General features: G+C 35.7%; 1 protein-coding gene across 3 annotated transcripts in view; it reads right to left on the bottom strand.

The window, feature by feature from the left end:
- Positions 1-11,379, bottom strand: part of mcph1 (microcephalin 1) — a 34,554-nt gene extending 23,175 nt beyond the window's left edge. The window contains exons 1-13 of one of the 3 annotated variants that reach the window (XM_028007620.1): positions 11,243-11,379; positions 10,242-10,294; positions 10,065-10,156; positions 9,570-9,688; positions 9,371-9,455; positions 8,812-8,923; positions 8,607-8,738; positions 8,455-8,535; positions 7,096-8,202; positions 4,875-4,990; positions 1,103-1,140; positions 776-938; positions 606-683 (exon numbers count right to left, since the gene is read on the bottom strand). In XM_028007620.1, the coding sequence (XP_027863421.1) occupies positions 606-683; positions 776-938; positions 1,103-1,140; positions 4,875-4,990; positions 7,096-8,202; positions 8,455-8,535; positions 8,607-8,738; positions 8,812-8,923; positions 9,371-9,455; positions 9,570-9,688; positions 10,065-10,156; positions 10,242-10,272 (2,154 nt within the window). In that variant the 5' untranslated portion in view covers positions 10,273-10,294; positions 11,243-11,379. Of the gene's footprint in view, positions 1-605; positions 684-775; positions 939-1,102; positions 1,141-4,874; positions 4,991-7,095; positions 8,203-8,454; positions 8,536-8,606; positions 8,739-8,811; positions 8,924-9,370; positions 9,456-9,569; positions 9,689-10,064; positions 10,157-10,241; positions 10,295-11,042; positions 11,149-11,242 lie in introns of those variants that run through there. The other 2 variants (XM_028007621.1, XM_028007622.1) reach the window with 2 other exon arrangements.
- Between the last annotated feature and the right edge of the window lie 1,890 nt (positions 11,380-13,269).

Below are 13,269 nucleotides of genomic sequence, written 5' to 3'. Positions count from 1 at the left end.
ATACAGGAACCCGGGTAGTTTATGGGATAGTTCTGACTAAGGAGCTGTCCAAAATTGTCTCATAAAAGCCCTATAAGCAATGCAGAACCGTTTCATATGTGTAGGACTAAACGTCATCTGCTGCATTACTAGACTGGTAAAATTTCAGTTATGTACCATAAAAGGAGGGTTCAATATTATCTTAATGCAAAGACCAGCCAGTCCAGACGGTGTTCCACTCATGTAAAGTGTCGAAAGAAAGAATAATCTAGATTTATAAAAGCCAAGTTTGGGAAGAAGCAACACCTGCATCACTTTTAGGATGCTTAAGGAAAAGCAAGCAAGCTGCGACAGGGCAACAACTAGCAACATCTACTTCTTACTGCTTTGATTTTAAAAAAAGGCAGTGGCTTGTCTTTTTTAAACTAGATAGCTAAACTCAAAAGATAAAGAGAGAAATCAAATTATTAACAAATGCCAACATTTGGGTTTTCAAATTTAGAACTCTAAATTCTGTAAGTATGTTGGAGTTTAGTGAATGTAACTTTGGTAAATCATTTTCTAAATACTACTTACCTTGGATTAGAGTAAGGTTGAGAATAATTGTCTGTTTTAATGGCTCCTACCTGTGCAGCAGGAAACTGGTCTGAAAGCTCATATGGCTCCTCTGGAATCCACTGCCTTTGCTCCAAGCACCACAGAATCTACTCACAAATAAATCATATGTTAAAGATGCTTAAAAGATCCTTTGTCTTTTTCAGAAGTGTATTGTAATGGCTTCTGAACATTTCCATACCCATTCAAAAGACAGGATCCAGCAGCCACGTGCGATACCCAACAGGATGTTCAGAGTCCGTCTGTGTTCACCAGACACCACATGAGTTGTGCTCTCACATACTCGGTCGATGATTGAAAAACCACCCAGAGCTTTTACCACCTGCAGCACGGTCTGCTGCTTCCTAAAGGAGGCAGAGGGGGTAAAAAACATCGTAAACAAACAGTTAAACATCTCCTGTTTTTGCCAACCACCGCATACGTGGTGGTTGGCAGATAAATACGTTTTAAAACTTATTTATCTGAATGTTTACTCTTGTATTGGGATAAACAACCAAGAAGAACCTACTCAGTCGACATACTGGTCATGACAAGTGTCCTCGGAGCCTGAAACAAATGGAAACATGCAAATAATGAAAAGGATGACTTCAGCTAGACAGGTGCAATTCAATAACTTCTCGCTTGTAAATTAATTTCAACAACAAAAATGTAAAACTCCTACATTAAATAAAGTATACACAGAGTGGCATATTCTAATTATTTTATGTTAATATGTTATGTTAAATGCAGTTTCTTAAACAATTAGAATATTCCATAAGATCAATAAAAAAATAAAAAATAAATAAGAGTATTAAAATGGAACTGTGAGCATTCTGCTCCTCTGCATTGGTGAATCTGGTGTTTTACTTCACTCTACAAATTCACACATAGATTCTCTGAGAGGTTTAGATAAGGCCAGTTTGCTGGGAAAATGAGTACATCGATAACATGGTTCATTAAAGCAGGTACAGGAATTTTTTTGTCAACCTGGTTAGGGGCCAATAATAATACACTACTCTGTTACACGTCTCAATCAAATCTAAATGAAAGCAAAAGTTTTCTGTTGTTTTTTATTTTTTTGTAAAATTAGGGAGGAAATCCTTAATCGTTTAAAGCTCACTTTATCACGTTCTGGATACGAAAAATAAAATAAAACACAAAATATTAATGTGATAAGTGAAAAATGAACCACATTCTGAATCACTGAAACCAAATTATAAATCTCTCCCCTGATGACTGCAGACCATCCAGGCACATAGTTTGGCCCAGATACAGAAAGCTTTCATCGACGCAAACACCTCAGTGACAGCTACAAACAGGACCACCAAGCCCTTTTCCTGCCACACTCTGCTATCTAGTTTACCAGCTGGATGTCAGAGGTTAACGCCTGCTGAGCACAGAGGTGTCAAAACTGTACACAAAGCACACCCATAGTCGTCAAACATCACATTATTCCTGACATGGCACATTAAGCAGTCACTCAGACAATCATGTCTAATGTCGTTGCTGCACTGTCTTCGATCTCTCTTCGTTCGTTCAACACAATTTTATCTTCAAAGAAGAGATATCTGAGTTTTAACAGGGTAATTGGTCATTAATACCAGTAAAGTGAGTAAAGTAAAGTACAAAAACTGTAAGTATTATGAGATCTTTTCTAAGGGTTCCTTAAATAAAAACAGACTTGAGATTATTATATAGCACGTACATTTCTGGCAGCTGCACAAAAATCTTGCAAGAGCATGAGCTGTGCATAATGAGCCTGTGACAAGGAGCTGGTGTGAAATGCAGCACGACCTTTAAGCACAAACTCTCCGAGCGCGAATGAAGAAAATGCTTCACTTTATGACTGAATCTTCTCTATAGTTACTGAACTTAGCACTATTCAAACAATCAAAGAGGAGCTGTCATCTTTACTCTCTTCAAATGTTGAAATATAATGGACATACATACTAGATAGCGGAATAAAAGTTAGAGATGAACCAATCAGAATTTTTGCCTCCTAACCATGCGACCAGACAGATTTAAAAAGAAGCGACAAAAGCAAATGAAATGGATGAGCAGTGCTTGTCGTCAACTGATGGCATGAGACCGTCATACAGCAACAGTCTTCAGCAAGAGAGTTATGCAGTTGAAATGCAATACTGACTGCTACTGGAGGTATTTCCTGCCCACAGCACCTCTGAAGATCTTGGATGAGATTAATTATGTTAACCTTTAATTTCCCTTTGCGATAAAGTATTTCTGAACTGAAATGACTGGAAAGCAGTTTTTTTCTGGTTTTGGTTTTCCAGAATCCACACAGGTGCATCTAGATACAAATTGCTTTCATTCAACAATTTAATGTAAAACATACTGAACATAAAAGATGTAGTTGTTTGAAGACGGACTGAAAATGAGGATATAGTACTAAATTCAAAGAATCAAAGAACTTCTTGCTAGTTAGTGGTCTTGTTATAGTTTTGATGCAAGTCAGAATCAGATTAAGTATTTTAAGATTCAGGGCCACGGTCAGAAACTGAGAATCCATAAATGTAATCTGTTAAGATCTCTGGCGAATGCGTCAAATAGGAGATAAAACGTTGTACAGAGATCTAAGTAAGCGTGACTGCTTTTCAAGCTTTTATTATTAGGGTTAGGAACAATTTCAATCAGAATACTCACTCATTTATAAGATAAGAATTAACTGGACTTAGGACAGCGCAATGTTAGAGAAATAATGGAAAGGCAATATCATTGAATATCGGTTTCCATAAATCAACATTTTCTTTCCACTTCGATCATCTGCATTACTCTGCTTCCAACTCTCTCTGTGACCTTTATTTTCTTGGGAACCATCACCAGCATCAGCTGTGGCTTTTTACTGCGGTGAAGCTTCGACAGGCAGGTGGAGCATGTATTCCTGACACTTATAATGACAAATGAATAGAGCACTGCCGACAGTCCTTTGATATATTAACTGTAATGATGACTTATTTGCAGGATATTGTGCAGCAGCAAATAGAATGAAAAACTTAATTAAGTTTTGTTCATATACTGACAATCAGGTGACTCTGCATGACCTGCTCTATCAAAGAAGAAACTCTGATTTCCACAACTCTTCTTTGTGACACAATGTAGGTGAAACATACTTGCATTTCTGACAAACCCTCAGATTGTGTTAAAAATGGAAGAAAGACCACCGCTAACCTCAGCAAAAGTATTTGACCTACATAGTTACACAGGTAGGTGTGAAGTATTTTTTGCAAGATTATGGAGAAATTCTGTGTTGCTTCTTAGAAAGTGGTCTGCCATAACAAAGACAGTCTTGAAAAAACTTTTTGAAAAAAACAAAAACAGACTGCAACTGTTTTATTGAGGATTTTTAAGCTGTCAAAACAAAATGACACATCAATCCTTGACATTTGTACTCAACAGATTACCACCGGTTTTGTCTTCTTTTATTGTAAGAGAAGGAAACAGTGGTTAGGATGTAATCCTTTTTACCTAATTTATCATTTATCAGGTTCCAAGTTTATTATTTGGTATATATCTTTCTTTGTTTTAGAGTTCCTGAGAAATAAACCAAATAAATAAGCATTCCTCCTAATATCCTATGGATCTGATGATTGAAAAGGTAATTGTTGCACCCTGGAAATATTGAATTGAGATTACCAATATTTTTAAGTTATGAATAAAACACAGAGGAGCAACAATGAATTGAAAAGTGTGATCGCAGAGGGGCGTGAAACAAAGCTGAGCCGTTTTCAGCAACAGCTTGTTGAGGTTAGCAGCGTAACGTAAACAGAGCTGCAGGTGCATTTCCCAGGCGAGGAAGTTATGCTACCATCAAACAGCCAAAACACAGGAAGGACCAGACAGAAACTCTCATCTATGTGCTTCCAATGCCGTCAGCCATTGAAGCATGTATGTCCTTTAAGAGGAAGTCTATACACGTGTATTAAATAAACACAGCTGATATTGTGTTTGTTTCCAAAACTTCCTACATCAGAAAGACAGGTTTTTTTTAACTACATACCCATGCATGGATGTCTAGAATGAGAAAAGATAAACAATTTGTTGCCAAATGCTCAAAATTGAGGTAGGAGCCACATAAAAACATTTTGCAAAAACATTTACTTTATCTGAAAATCAATTTATTATCCATAAAAAATAAATTGAATGGAAAAAAAAATCTATCTCTAATCTATCACAGAATTTCATACCAGAGAAAAGTGTTCATATTCATCCAATCAACATTCCCTGGATTTTGTCTACACTGACATCCAATTTAGCCAACAAAAAGAAGCATCTCATCTATTTACCTTTGTTTTGTTAACCATCTTCTGAAGGCTCCCGTCGGCTTGATTATTTTGATTTACTTCAGCGACGGAGGGGATCTCTGTGAAACCAGCTGCGACGGTGCATTCATTTCCTCCACCTACATATGAAAACACGGCAAACTATTTAAAATAGAGACGAGCTGGAGAATGGGAGTGTCAGTCAGGCTGTCAAACAGCTGTGGCTGTGTTCCCTTCAACCGTGATCTGCTTCAAAACTAAGGATATTACACCATTTTTACACAAAATTACTTGCAGGAATTTCAGTACAAACAATGCAACTTCTAACAGAGCACACTGCAGCAAAGGAAAAACACTCAAACAAAAACATACTAACATCAGAGCTAAAGTTATCCCAGTAATCAATCCTGGTTGGCATTTGTCCTGCAATAATAATTGCTTTGTAATAATATATTGGTATGTCAATTTAAGATTAAAATGATCTAATCAGTAAATTTGAGTCAGATTATTTCTATAGCAGGACACACCACCCCCAAACATAATTTACACAAATAAATATGTTTTCTACCCGATCTCTAGGGAGTATTTTGGCTCTTAGCAGGCCGTTACCTAGAACCATTCCCAGTACATCAGATGGCTCGAACAGAGCCGGACCTCCTTGCATGCTAACAATCAGACTCACTTCAGATTAATAAATTAACCAAATATCCTTGTCTTCAGACTGTGGGAAGAAACTACAGAAAAGGAGAAAAGGATCAGACCTCAAAAAGGCCAAAGCCAAGATAGAAAACTGAAACCTTTTCAGAAATACCAGAAAGAGCCGAGTAGAGTCCTACTGTTTCAGCTATTAGGCGAAAGGCTCTGGTGGCTCTATTATCCTAGACATGCAACAGTCGGGTTCATTTGAATACACAGAGGGAAAGGTCACAGCTAACCATTGAAAAACTTCTTTGAAGGGGAAATTTGGTTGCTTCAAATCAAAATATTAACCAAATATATCAAATAGCAAGTGTCTAAATAAAGTGACAAACTAAAATTTGTCTTAATCAAACACGTTTTCAGTCACAAAGACTCAAACTGGCTGAACAGTTATCCAAAATACACCATTTAAAGAAATACCTGTGGTAAGAATGTTTTTAACCAAAAAAAAAGAAGTTTATTGTAAAAGTAGCCTGCTGTTAATTTACAGTAGTTTAAAAAATTAGGAAATAAATTCAATATCAATTTTAACCAAACTCAAAAAATGTATGCAACATAAATAAACAATAAAAAAAAATTAAGAGATTACCCTCTTAAATGTTTTAAGTGTAATTTCAGGTTAGGAATACATTTATTTCCACTTAAAATGGCTACAATTGCACACAGGCATTTCTCATCTGGTGTACATTAGAGCTGTTTTATTAAGTATCATGAAGAAGGATCGCCATGTTTGAATCTCGCATATTAGTGAAGATCAAAACAGCTGACTGAGGTCTTCAGAGAGAAGAACGCAGAAGTTACAGCAATTGATAAGCAATTGAATAAAATCTCAAAATAACTGGAAATCAGTCATCGCAGGTGAAAGCTTCATGGTTTGACTGTCAAAGTCCAGATCTTGTTGTGGGACGACTAAAAACTGGCTGAACATGCAGGAAACCTCTCAAACATCTCAGCTGTAAATGTAAGTCTATAGCCTGGTAGATGGGTAAGACGTGTCACACTGAAGTTATTTCAGCCAAAAGAGAAGGTGAGACCAACTAATAGGGGTTGGGGTGTCCTTTCTTACTTAGCTAAGAAAATGCATTTTGTTGAGTTGTTAAGTAGAAGGTCCCTTCTGTGTTCAAAATCACTTTTTCCCCAGAGATTACAAATAAAGTTCATTTAAAAACAACTGATTATTTACCTGTATGCAGGTGGTGGTCTTGCTAAATAAAAACTAAGAAATATAAGCTTTTCTTTCTTTCATTTAAAGTGACCAACTGTAAGTATACCTGGAGTTTCTGAGGAGAAAATTAATAGATCAGGCCTCATTTTATGGTAAACCTTTATTCATTTAATATTCCATTTTATGTAGCAACTAAAATGAAAATGTCTTAAAAATAAGATAAACCAAGTTTAACCACAAGTATTAACAAATATCCACCACTTCTAGCACTCAAACACTGTTATGGCTTCTACAATTCAGGATGCTCAAAATGCCAGAAATAATTACAGCACTGGATTCTTATTACAGCATTTTCTAGACGAGAATATTTGTACTACTCACTTTCAGAGCTATGACAATTTGCAGTGAAATCAGAGTTTTCCTGCTGCTCTGATTCTGTGACATCCTCTTTTTCTAAGGGCGGGTTTCCTGATGTTGACGCTGGTCTCAGTTTTTCAGCATCTTCTGTAGTTTTACTGTTGCTTGAAAACTCCAGAGAATTTTGTCTTTGAGTCACTTGTTTTACATCAACAGCAGAACTATTAGGTCCTAGGAGGGGGATTTCAAGGTCTCCTTGAACACACCCACTGTTTCTTCTAGATTCACACTTGAGATATTTGTCACAATGACTTTCTTCCTGTTTCTTTTTTTTCTTTTCAGATTCACAGATTCCACTTTTTCTTGGTTTTCGCCTCCTTGAAAGAGGGTCCAACTCAAAGGGTATTTCAATTTTGCTCTCTACGGGTAAACTGGGCAAAACAGGTATTTTGTGATTAGAGGGAGAGAAGTAGTCCTCGAACACATCATTACCTCCGTCTGTGGAACTAGAGGCAACATTTTTACATTCGCTGGGCACAGTGAAAGATCGAACCAAGGCAGAAAATGACAATCTGGCTTTTTTGGGTGTTCTACATTCAGTTTTCTTTTTCAGGGAACGTTTATTAGACGTTTCAGTTGCAGCGCTAACTACTGTTGCTGATGATGAACGGCAATTTAAAGACTTCACAGCATTTGGGGAAACTTGGGATTCAGTGTCTGTACTTGGCTGTTTCACTGGTATTTTTAACTTGTTATTTTCAGATTCCTTAGGTAACACTCTAGTTGGTTTTACATGTGACTGCCGTCTTTCTTTGTGGAGGATTTGGCTCTTACCAGGAGTATCCTGGAGAGGACTCTGTGAAAAGTCTCCAGATTTAATGGTCTCTGATGATTTTTTTCTTACTGAAATTCTTCTGGACTTTCTTTGTTTTTTCACTTTCTTAACTTCTTCATCGTGAAGGATAGGAACTGCAGGCAACCTTGAAATCTGTTTTGGCACGTCTTGGCAAGGTGAGAGCCAAGGCTTCGTAGAGTCTCGTCCACTTAGATTGAGGTCTTCATCATCAGATGACCTTTCTTCTTCCATAGCAGGTGGTTCAGCAACCAAAGCCTCATCAGACTCGTTATCCGCTGCATATTGGACAAAAGAAAATAAACTCAGAATATTTCTGTTATTTCTGAAAAAAGAAAAAGGATTTCAGTAGATTTAGCACTATTTTTCTACCTTTCTTCTTGCAGTTAAAAGAAGATGAATGACAAAGTCGAACATTCTGACAGAAAATAGTCTAACAAAACAAAAGGCAAATTATCTGAAAACTGACTAAAGACTAGTAATATGACTAGTAATAAGATTAGTAATATGATCACAGCAAGTCTTCTTACAGATGAATTTGAGGAAAGTTGGTGTGCTTCCAAGAGAAGGTTTCAAACCGGTGGGTGAGCAGGAATCAGCCACTTGTGACGCTGAATAGCAAGAACAGGTGTATCAGGTACTTATCAGTTTCACTAGATTTAAGTTTTCAGTTTCCGATTACCTGTGGGTGAAATGTTTTCCCGTTTTTCTTTCATATCTTTCAAGCGCCGTGCCATGTAATCAGATCTTTTTAAAGCAGGGCTGTAAATTATTCCATTTTCTTGATCGATAATGATTGGTGACGTATCCACAACTGAAAGGAAAAATAAGTTAAGACAATCACATTCTGTGCTGTAAAATAAAAATAAAAAATCCAGCATTCTTACCCTGAGGTTCTAACGAAGGCAGTTCTTTCACCATTTTTTCAAATTTCTTCTTCAAACGCCAGTCATTTTCAATAGTCCTTTCAGGAGAATGTTTTGGCAGCATGCAGCGATGCTACAAGAATCACAAAAACCCCAAAAATGTTTTAATAAAAAGCAATAAAGGCAAACTCCAAACACCTTATACTTCTTACCTTATTGACAAAATTTTAACTGTGGGAAAACCCTGACCCTTTACCTGTCCACCTTTACATAAAGATATAACAAAATATAAGGAAATGCTATGAATTAATAAAACCAAAAATCACATTAAAGATAGTTTTTTTTACTGTTGAAAACTAAAAAGTCTTAGGTGAAAATTTAAGGCAATAAACGAAACTTCTTTTAAAAAGCTTTCATTCATTCACTCAATACCTGTCATGATTTAGACATGAACAATTAAGCAGTGGGTATTTTATAAGTGAGAAATTTTCTATACTTCTTTTGATAATGTTTCTATTCCAACATTTTTTTTACTTTTCCAGATTCAATTTTAGAAACCATTAAATCTGAATCTACTCACCTGCCTGTTTTTCATCACAGGATTTTTTTCATCATTTAAAGCTGGAAATAAACTTTCATCCGCACGTACACCATCATCGTAACACCTGGACAGAGCACAAAAAAGAAAATGTTGAAAACACCATCTTCTAAACGTTTGGGGCACTCTCATGATTTAGCAACATTGCTTCAACAAAGTAAGTCTAAAAATCTCCTCTCACCTGCCAACCCAGAGAACAGACACAAGCTGGACGTCCCTTTTCTTAGCTTTCCTCCATGTAGCTTGATGTCCATTGCTGAATACAACATGTGTGACTTGTTTATTAAATCCTTTTGATACCTTTAAAGGAAATGTTAAAGTAGGCTGAGTTATTGCAGACAAACAGTTGAAACTAGATAGTTACATACAGGGTGTAAAAACATTTACAAATTTCTCAGTGTTCGTCTGACAAAATATATTTTTTAAATCTGAATAAACTTTCTGCTTTAGTTCAGTTAGGATAATAAAAAATTAGCACTGTTTACTAAATGCAAAAACCAATGAGGATAATAAATGGACAATAACTCTAAGTACTCTGCCAGATTATTTGAAAGTGCTTCATGGTGAACAATGTGGATGTTTTGGAGTGGCAGTGACCTCTACAATGTGTGCAGATAACTGTGTTCAACTATACATACAATCTGAAAACACAGCAACATAAAAAGTGTTGTCTGACCTGAGCACCCATTTCCTCCAGCTGCTGGATGAAAGGTTTTGAATAGTTTGCTCTTTTATCCGAAGACCACACATCGACAAAGGCAACAACATCTGCAAAGACATTGGGCATAATTACACATTTCAACTGGAAGCAGTACAAATCACTCCAAATCCACTACAATTAAAAAGATGATACCTTTAAGAACTGAGGATTTGCTTGAGTTCATCACAGTCTTTAGTCTTCAGTTACTGAAAAGCAGTGAGAAAAAAATTTTATAGAGTAAAACAACAGAAAACATTTATTTTCTGTAATGTTTTTCAATAAGTCAACTTTGACAAAAACTACCACAGCTCAAAATGATGTACAATGTTGACTATCACTCAATGAATTATGTTTTTAAAGAATGTTCAGTTAACATTTTTTGCAAATATCTAAATTTTTTTTTTTAAATCATTAGATTTGTCTCATAGTGGAGGAAGTAAAAGCAGGCAAAACAAAAACATGCATACCATATTACAGTTACTGTTTTTGTACGATAACTAAATTGCACAAATCAAATATTTTTGAGTGTCTTGATGTTTTATTTACTCTCTGGCCCACATCTAAATGTGTTATATTAACAACATAACAAATTTAAAATCTGATCTGTGCTGTATTTCAAACATTAATGCTATGAACTGTTGCGTTTCTACGTGAAAGATAATGACGGTAGAATCTATGTACTATTTGGGTTCAAAATTCATGTCAGGAAGTAAGGCAGTTTTAAGTCGAGCATTCGTCTTTTCTCTCAACTACACTAAAATATCTCAATATTGCGATCAAACTATTTTAGGCTAACAAAAGAACAACTTGAAGATTACAGTACACTTGAAGATTACGACACACGTTCTTTTGCTGACATAACACTTCACCAGAAATTGCTTCATGCATTACCCTAGAATATAACCAAAAGCAAATTAACAACAGCAATTAAGCATTAATCCGTGAATGTATGACCTTATTAATATACCTGACCAATTTTCTGCTACGTTAGCAAGCTAACAATTTGTTTCCGTTAGCACTGTTTTGGTGTGGACCCCGAGACGTCACACTTCCGTTATATAATATTACTCGTCACTCATACTTTGATTGTTAGGATGACAATAATGTCGCAGTAAGCATTACAACGTATGTTTTAATGACTCTCTGCTACTTACTTAATATGTCAGCGAAGTTTAAATGTTACTAAGTTCAGCCAGCGAATATACATGCCGCGTGCAGTTTGAGTTGGAACGCGTTCTGGGACGGACGGGCATGATTGGCTGATACGTGACATACGTCATTTCCGTTCAGCGAATGACAAGTTTTTTTTTGTTTTTTTTTCGAAGAAACCTGCTGAAGGCTGTTTCATCGATACAGAACCTCTTGTTGAATAATAAAATAGTCACAGAGTAATGATTCCAGGACTCAGTGCCACAGTGTTGAGTAGTCTATCAGCAGCAGTCTATTATTCAGTGAGAGCCTTCTTGAGATATACAGTAGATCCTTACTATAGTTATTATCATCTGTAATTACTTTTTGAAGAATCCTAAATGAAGACAGTCAGGTATAAAACTGAATAATATTTCATCACAAAACCATATATTGAATATATTTGACAATATGAGCTATAATAGAACAACTTTGTTATTCTTTTTAAATGTCCATTTAAATACATAAATGTGGGTAATCAGAAACTCAAATGGATTACTCTTTTACTTAAGCTACTCATTACTCTAACTTCCTGCTGCTGTAGCTACAGATTTTTCTGACCACCTATAAGGTGTCATTTAAAGAGCCAAAATGGATGGTTTTTTTTTATATATATATAAAATGTGTAAAGTATCCAAAGTCTATTGGACATTGCTTAGATATAACCAGTACTAAAGAACAGAACAGAGTCAGATCTACATCAGACACAAGTTGAAATAATAAATAAAACTTAAGGTGTGTCACCACCAATATTTAATGAAACAGTAACTAGTACAGAATAGCAATTCCAGTTGATATTTAAAATATATTGTAATATATACAATTGAACCAACATATTGCATTAAAGGACACATATCTATCTGATATTATATTGAACTAATTCTATTCTGTTTTAGATCATTCAGGCTTACTAGAATTATTTTGTTAAACCCAGAATGAAGTGAGAGAATGTTTTTTGAGAATTTTTTAAAACTTTCTTCAAATTCTTGTTTACTCAAACAAAGACTACTATAATTTAAATTTAATTCAGTTTATTTATGTAGCACCAATTCACAACAAGGCAAGGCACTTTACAAAATAATCATTTCAGTCCAATCGTACAAACAGATTTGAAGTCAATTACGCAGATTCCATCTGCATCCTAGTTTTCAAACAACGCAGTTAAGTTCAGTTTATTATTCAAACTGGTATAAACGTATTCTATCTTGGGAAATCCATTTGACTCTATCGCGCCGCTGATTTGGCGCAATCACTCCTTAATTAAGAACAATTTGGAAAAGAAATGATGATAATGGTGTTGCTTTGTAAGCTTCCAATAGAATAATCCACAACAAGGTAAACAAAGGCACACCTGTGGATGTATTTTCAGGCACACATCAAACAATTTTCCTCCTTGTGTCATCATGGGGAAAAAATAACAACTCAATCAGGGAAGAAATCAGAAAGAAAATTGTTGACCTCCACAATTTGCCTGTGGTACAATTTCCAGATGCCTGTAGGTGCCACGTTCATCTGTTCAGATAATTACACACAAGCATAAACACCATAATGACAATAAGAACGTTCTGGTGTGAAATGTGTATATTAACCTCAGAACAAAACTAAAACCTTGTGAAAATATTGGCAGGGGCTGGTAAAAGAAACTAGTGACATGGGCTGAAAGTCTACTAAACAACATAGGAAAAAAATGACCCCAAGACAAGATGAAAAGCCAGATTACAGATTATGAATGCAATCAGAGACAAATACCTTAATTTGTGGTGATATGCCGTGTGGTCTAATGAACTGAAGCATTTGAGAATAATAAGCATTATTAGATATAGAAGAAAAAGAGGGAAGTTTGCAAGCAGCATCATGTTGTTGGACTTGTTGTGCTGCAGAAAACACTGGTGAATTTAATAAAATAGGAGCATCATGAGTAAAGAAAGTCACGTGGAAATGTTGATGCAGTATATCAAGTCATCAACCATGTATCATTGAAGGATGATACCCA

The sequence above is a fragment of the Xiphophorus couchianus genome, chromosome 22 (genome assembly GCF_001444195.1).
Source record: "Xiphophorus couchianus chromosome 22, X_couchianus-1.0, whole genome shotgun sequence".
In the NCBI taxonomy this organism is placed as follows: domain Eukaryota; kingdom Metazoa; phylum Chordata; class Actinopteri; order Cyprinodontiformes; family Poeciliidae; genus Xiphophorus; species Xiphophorus couchianus.
Note: the sequence above shows the minus strand (reverse complement) of the source record. Positions and strands in the feature narration are given on the sequence as shown.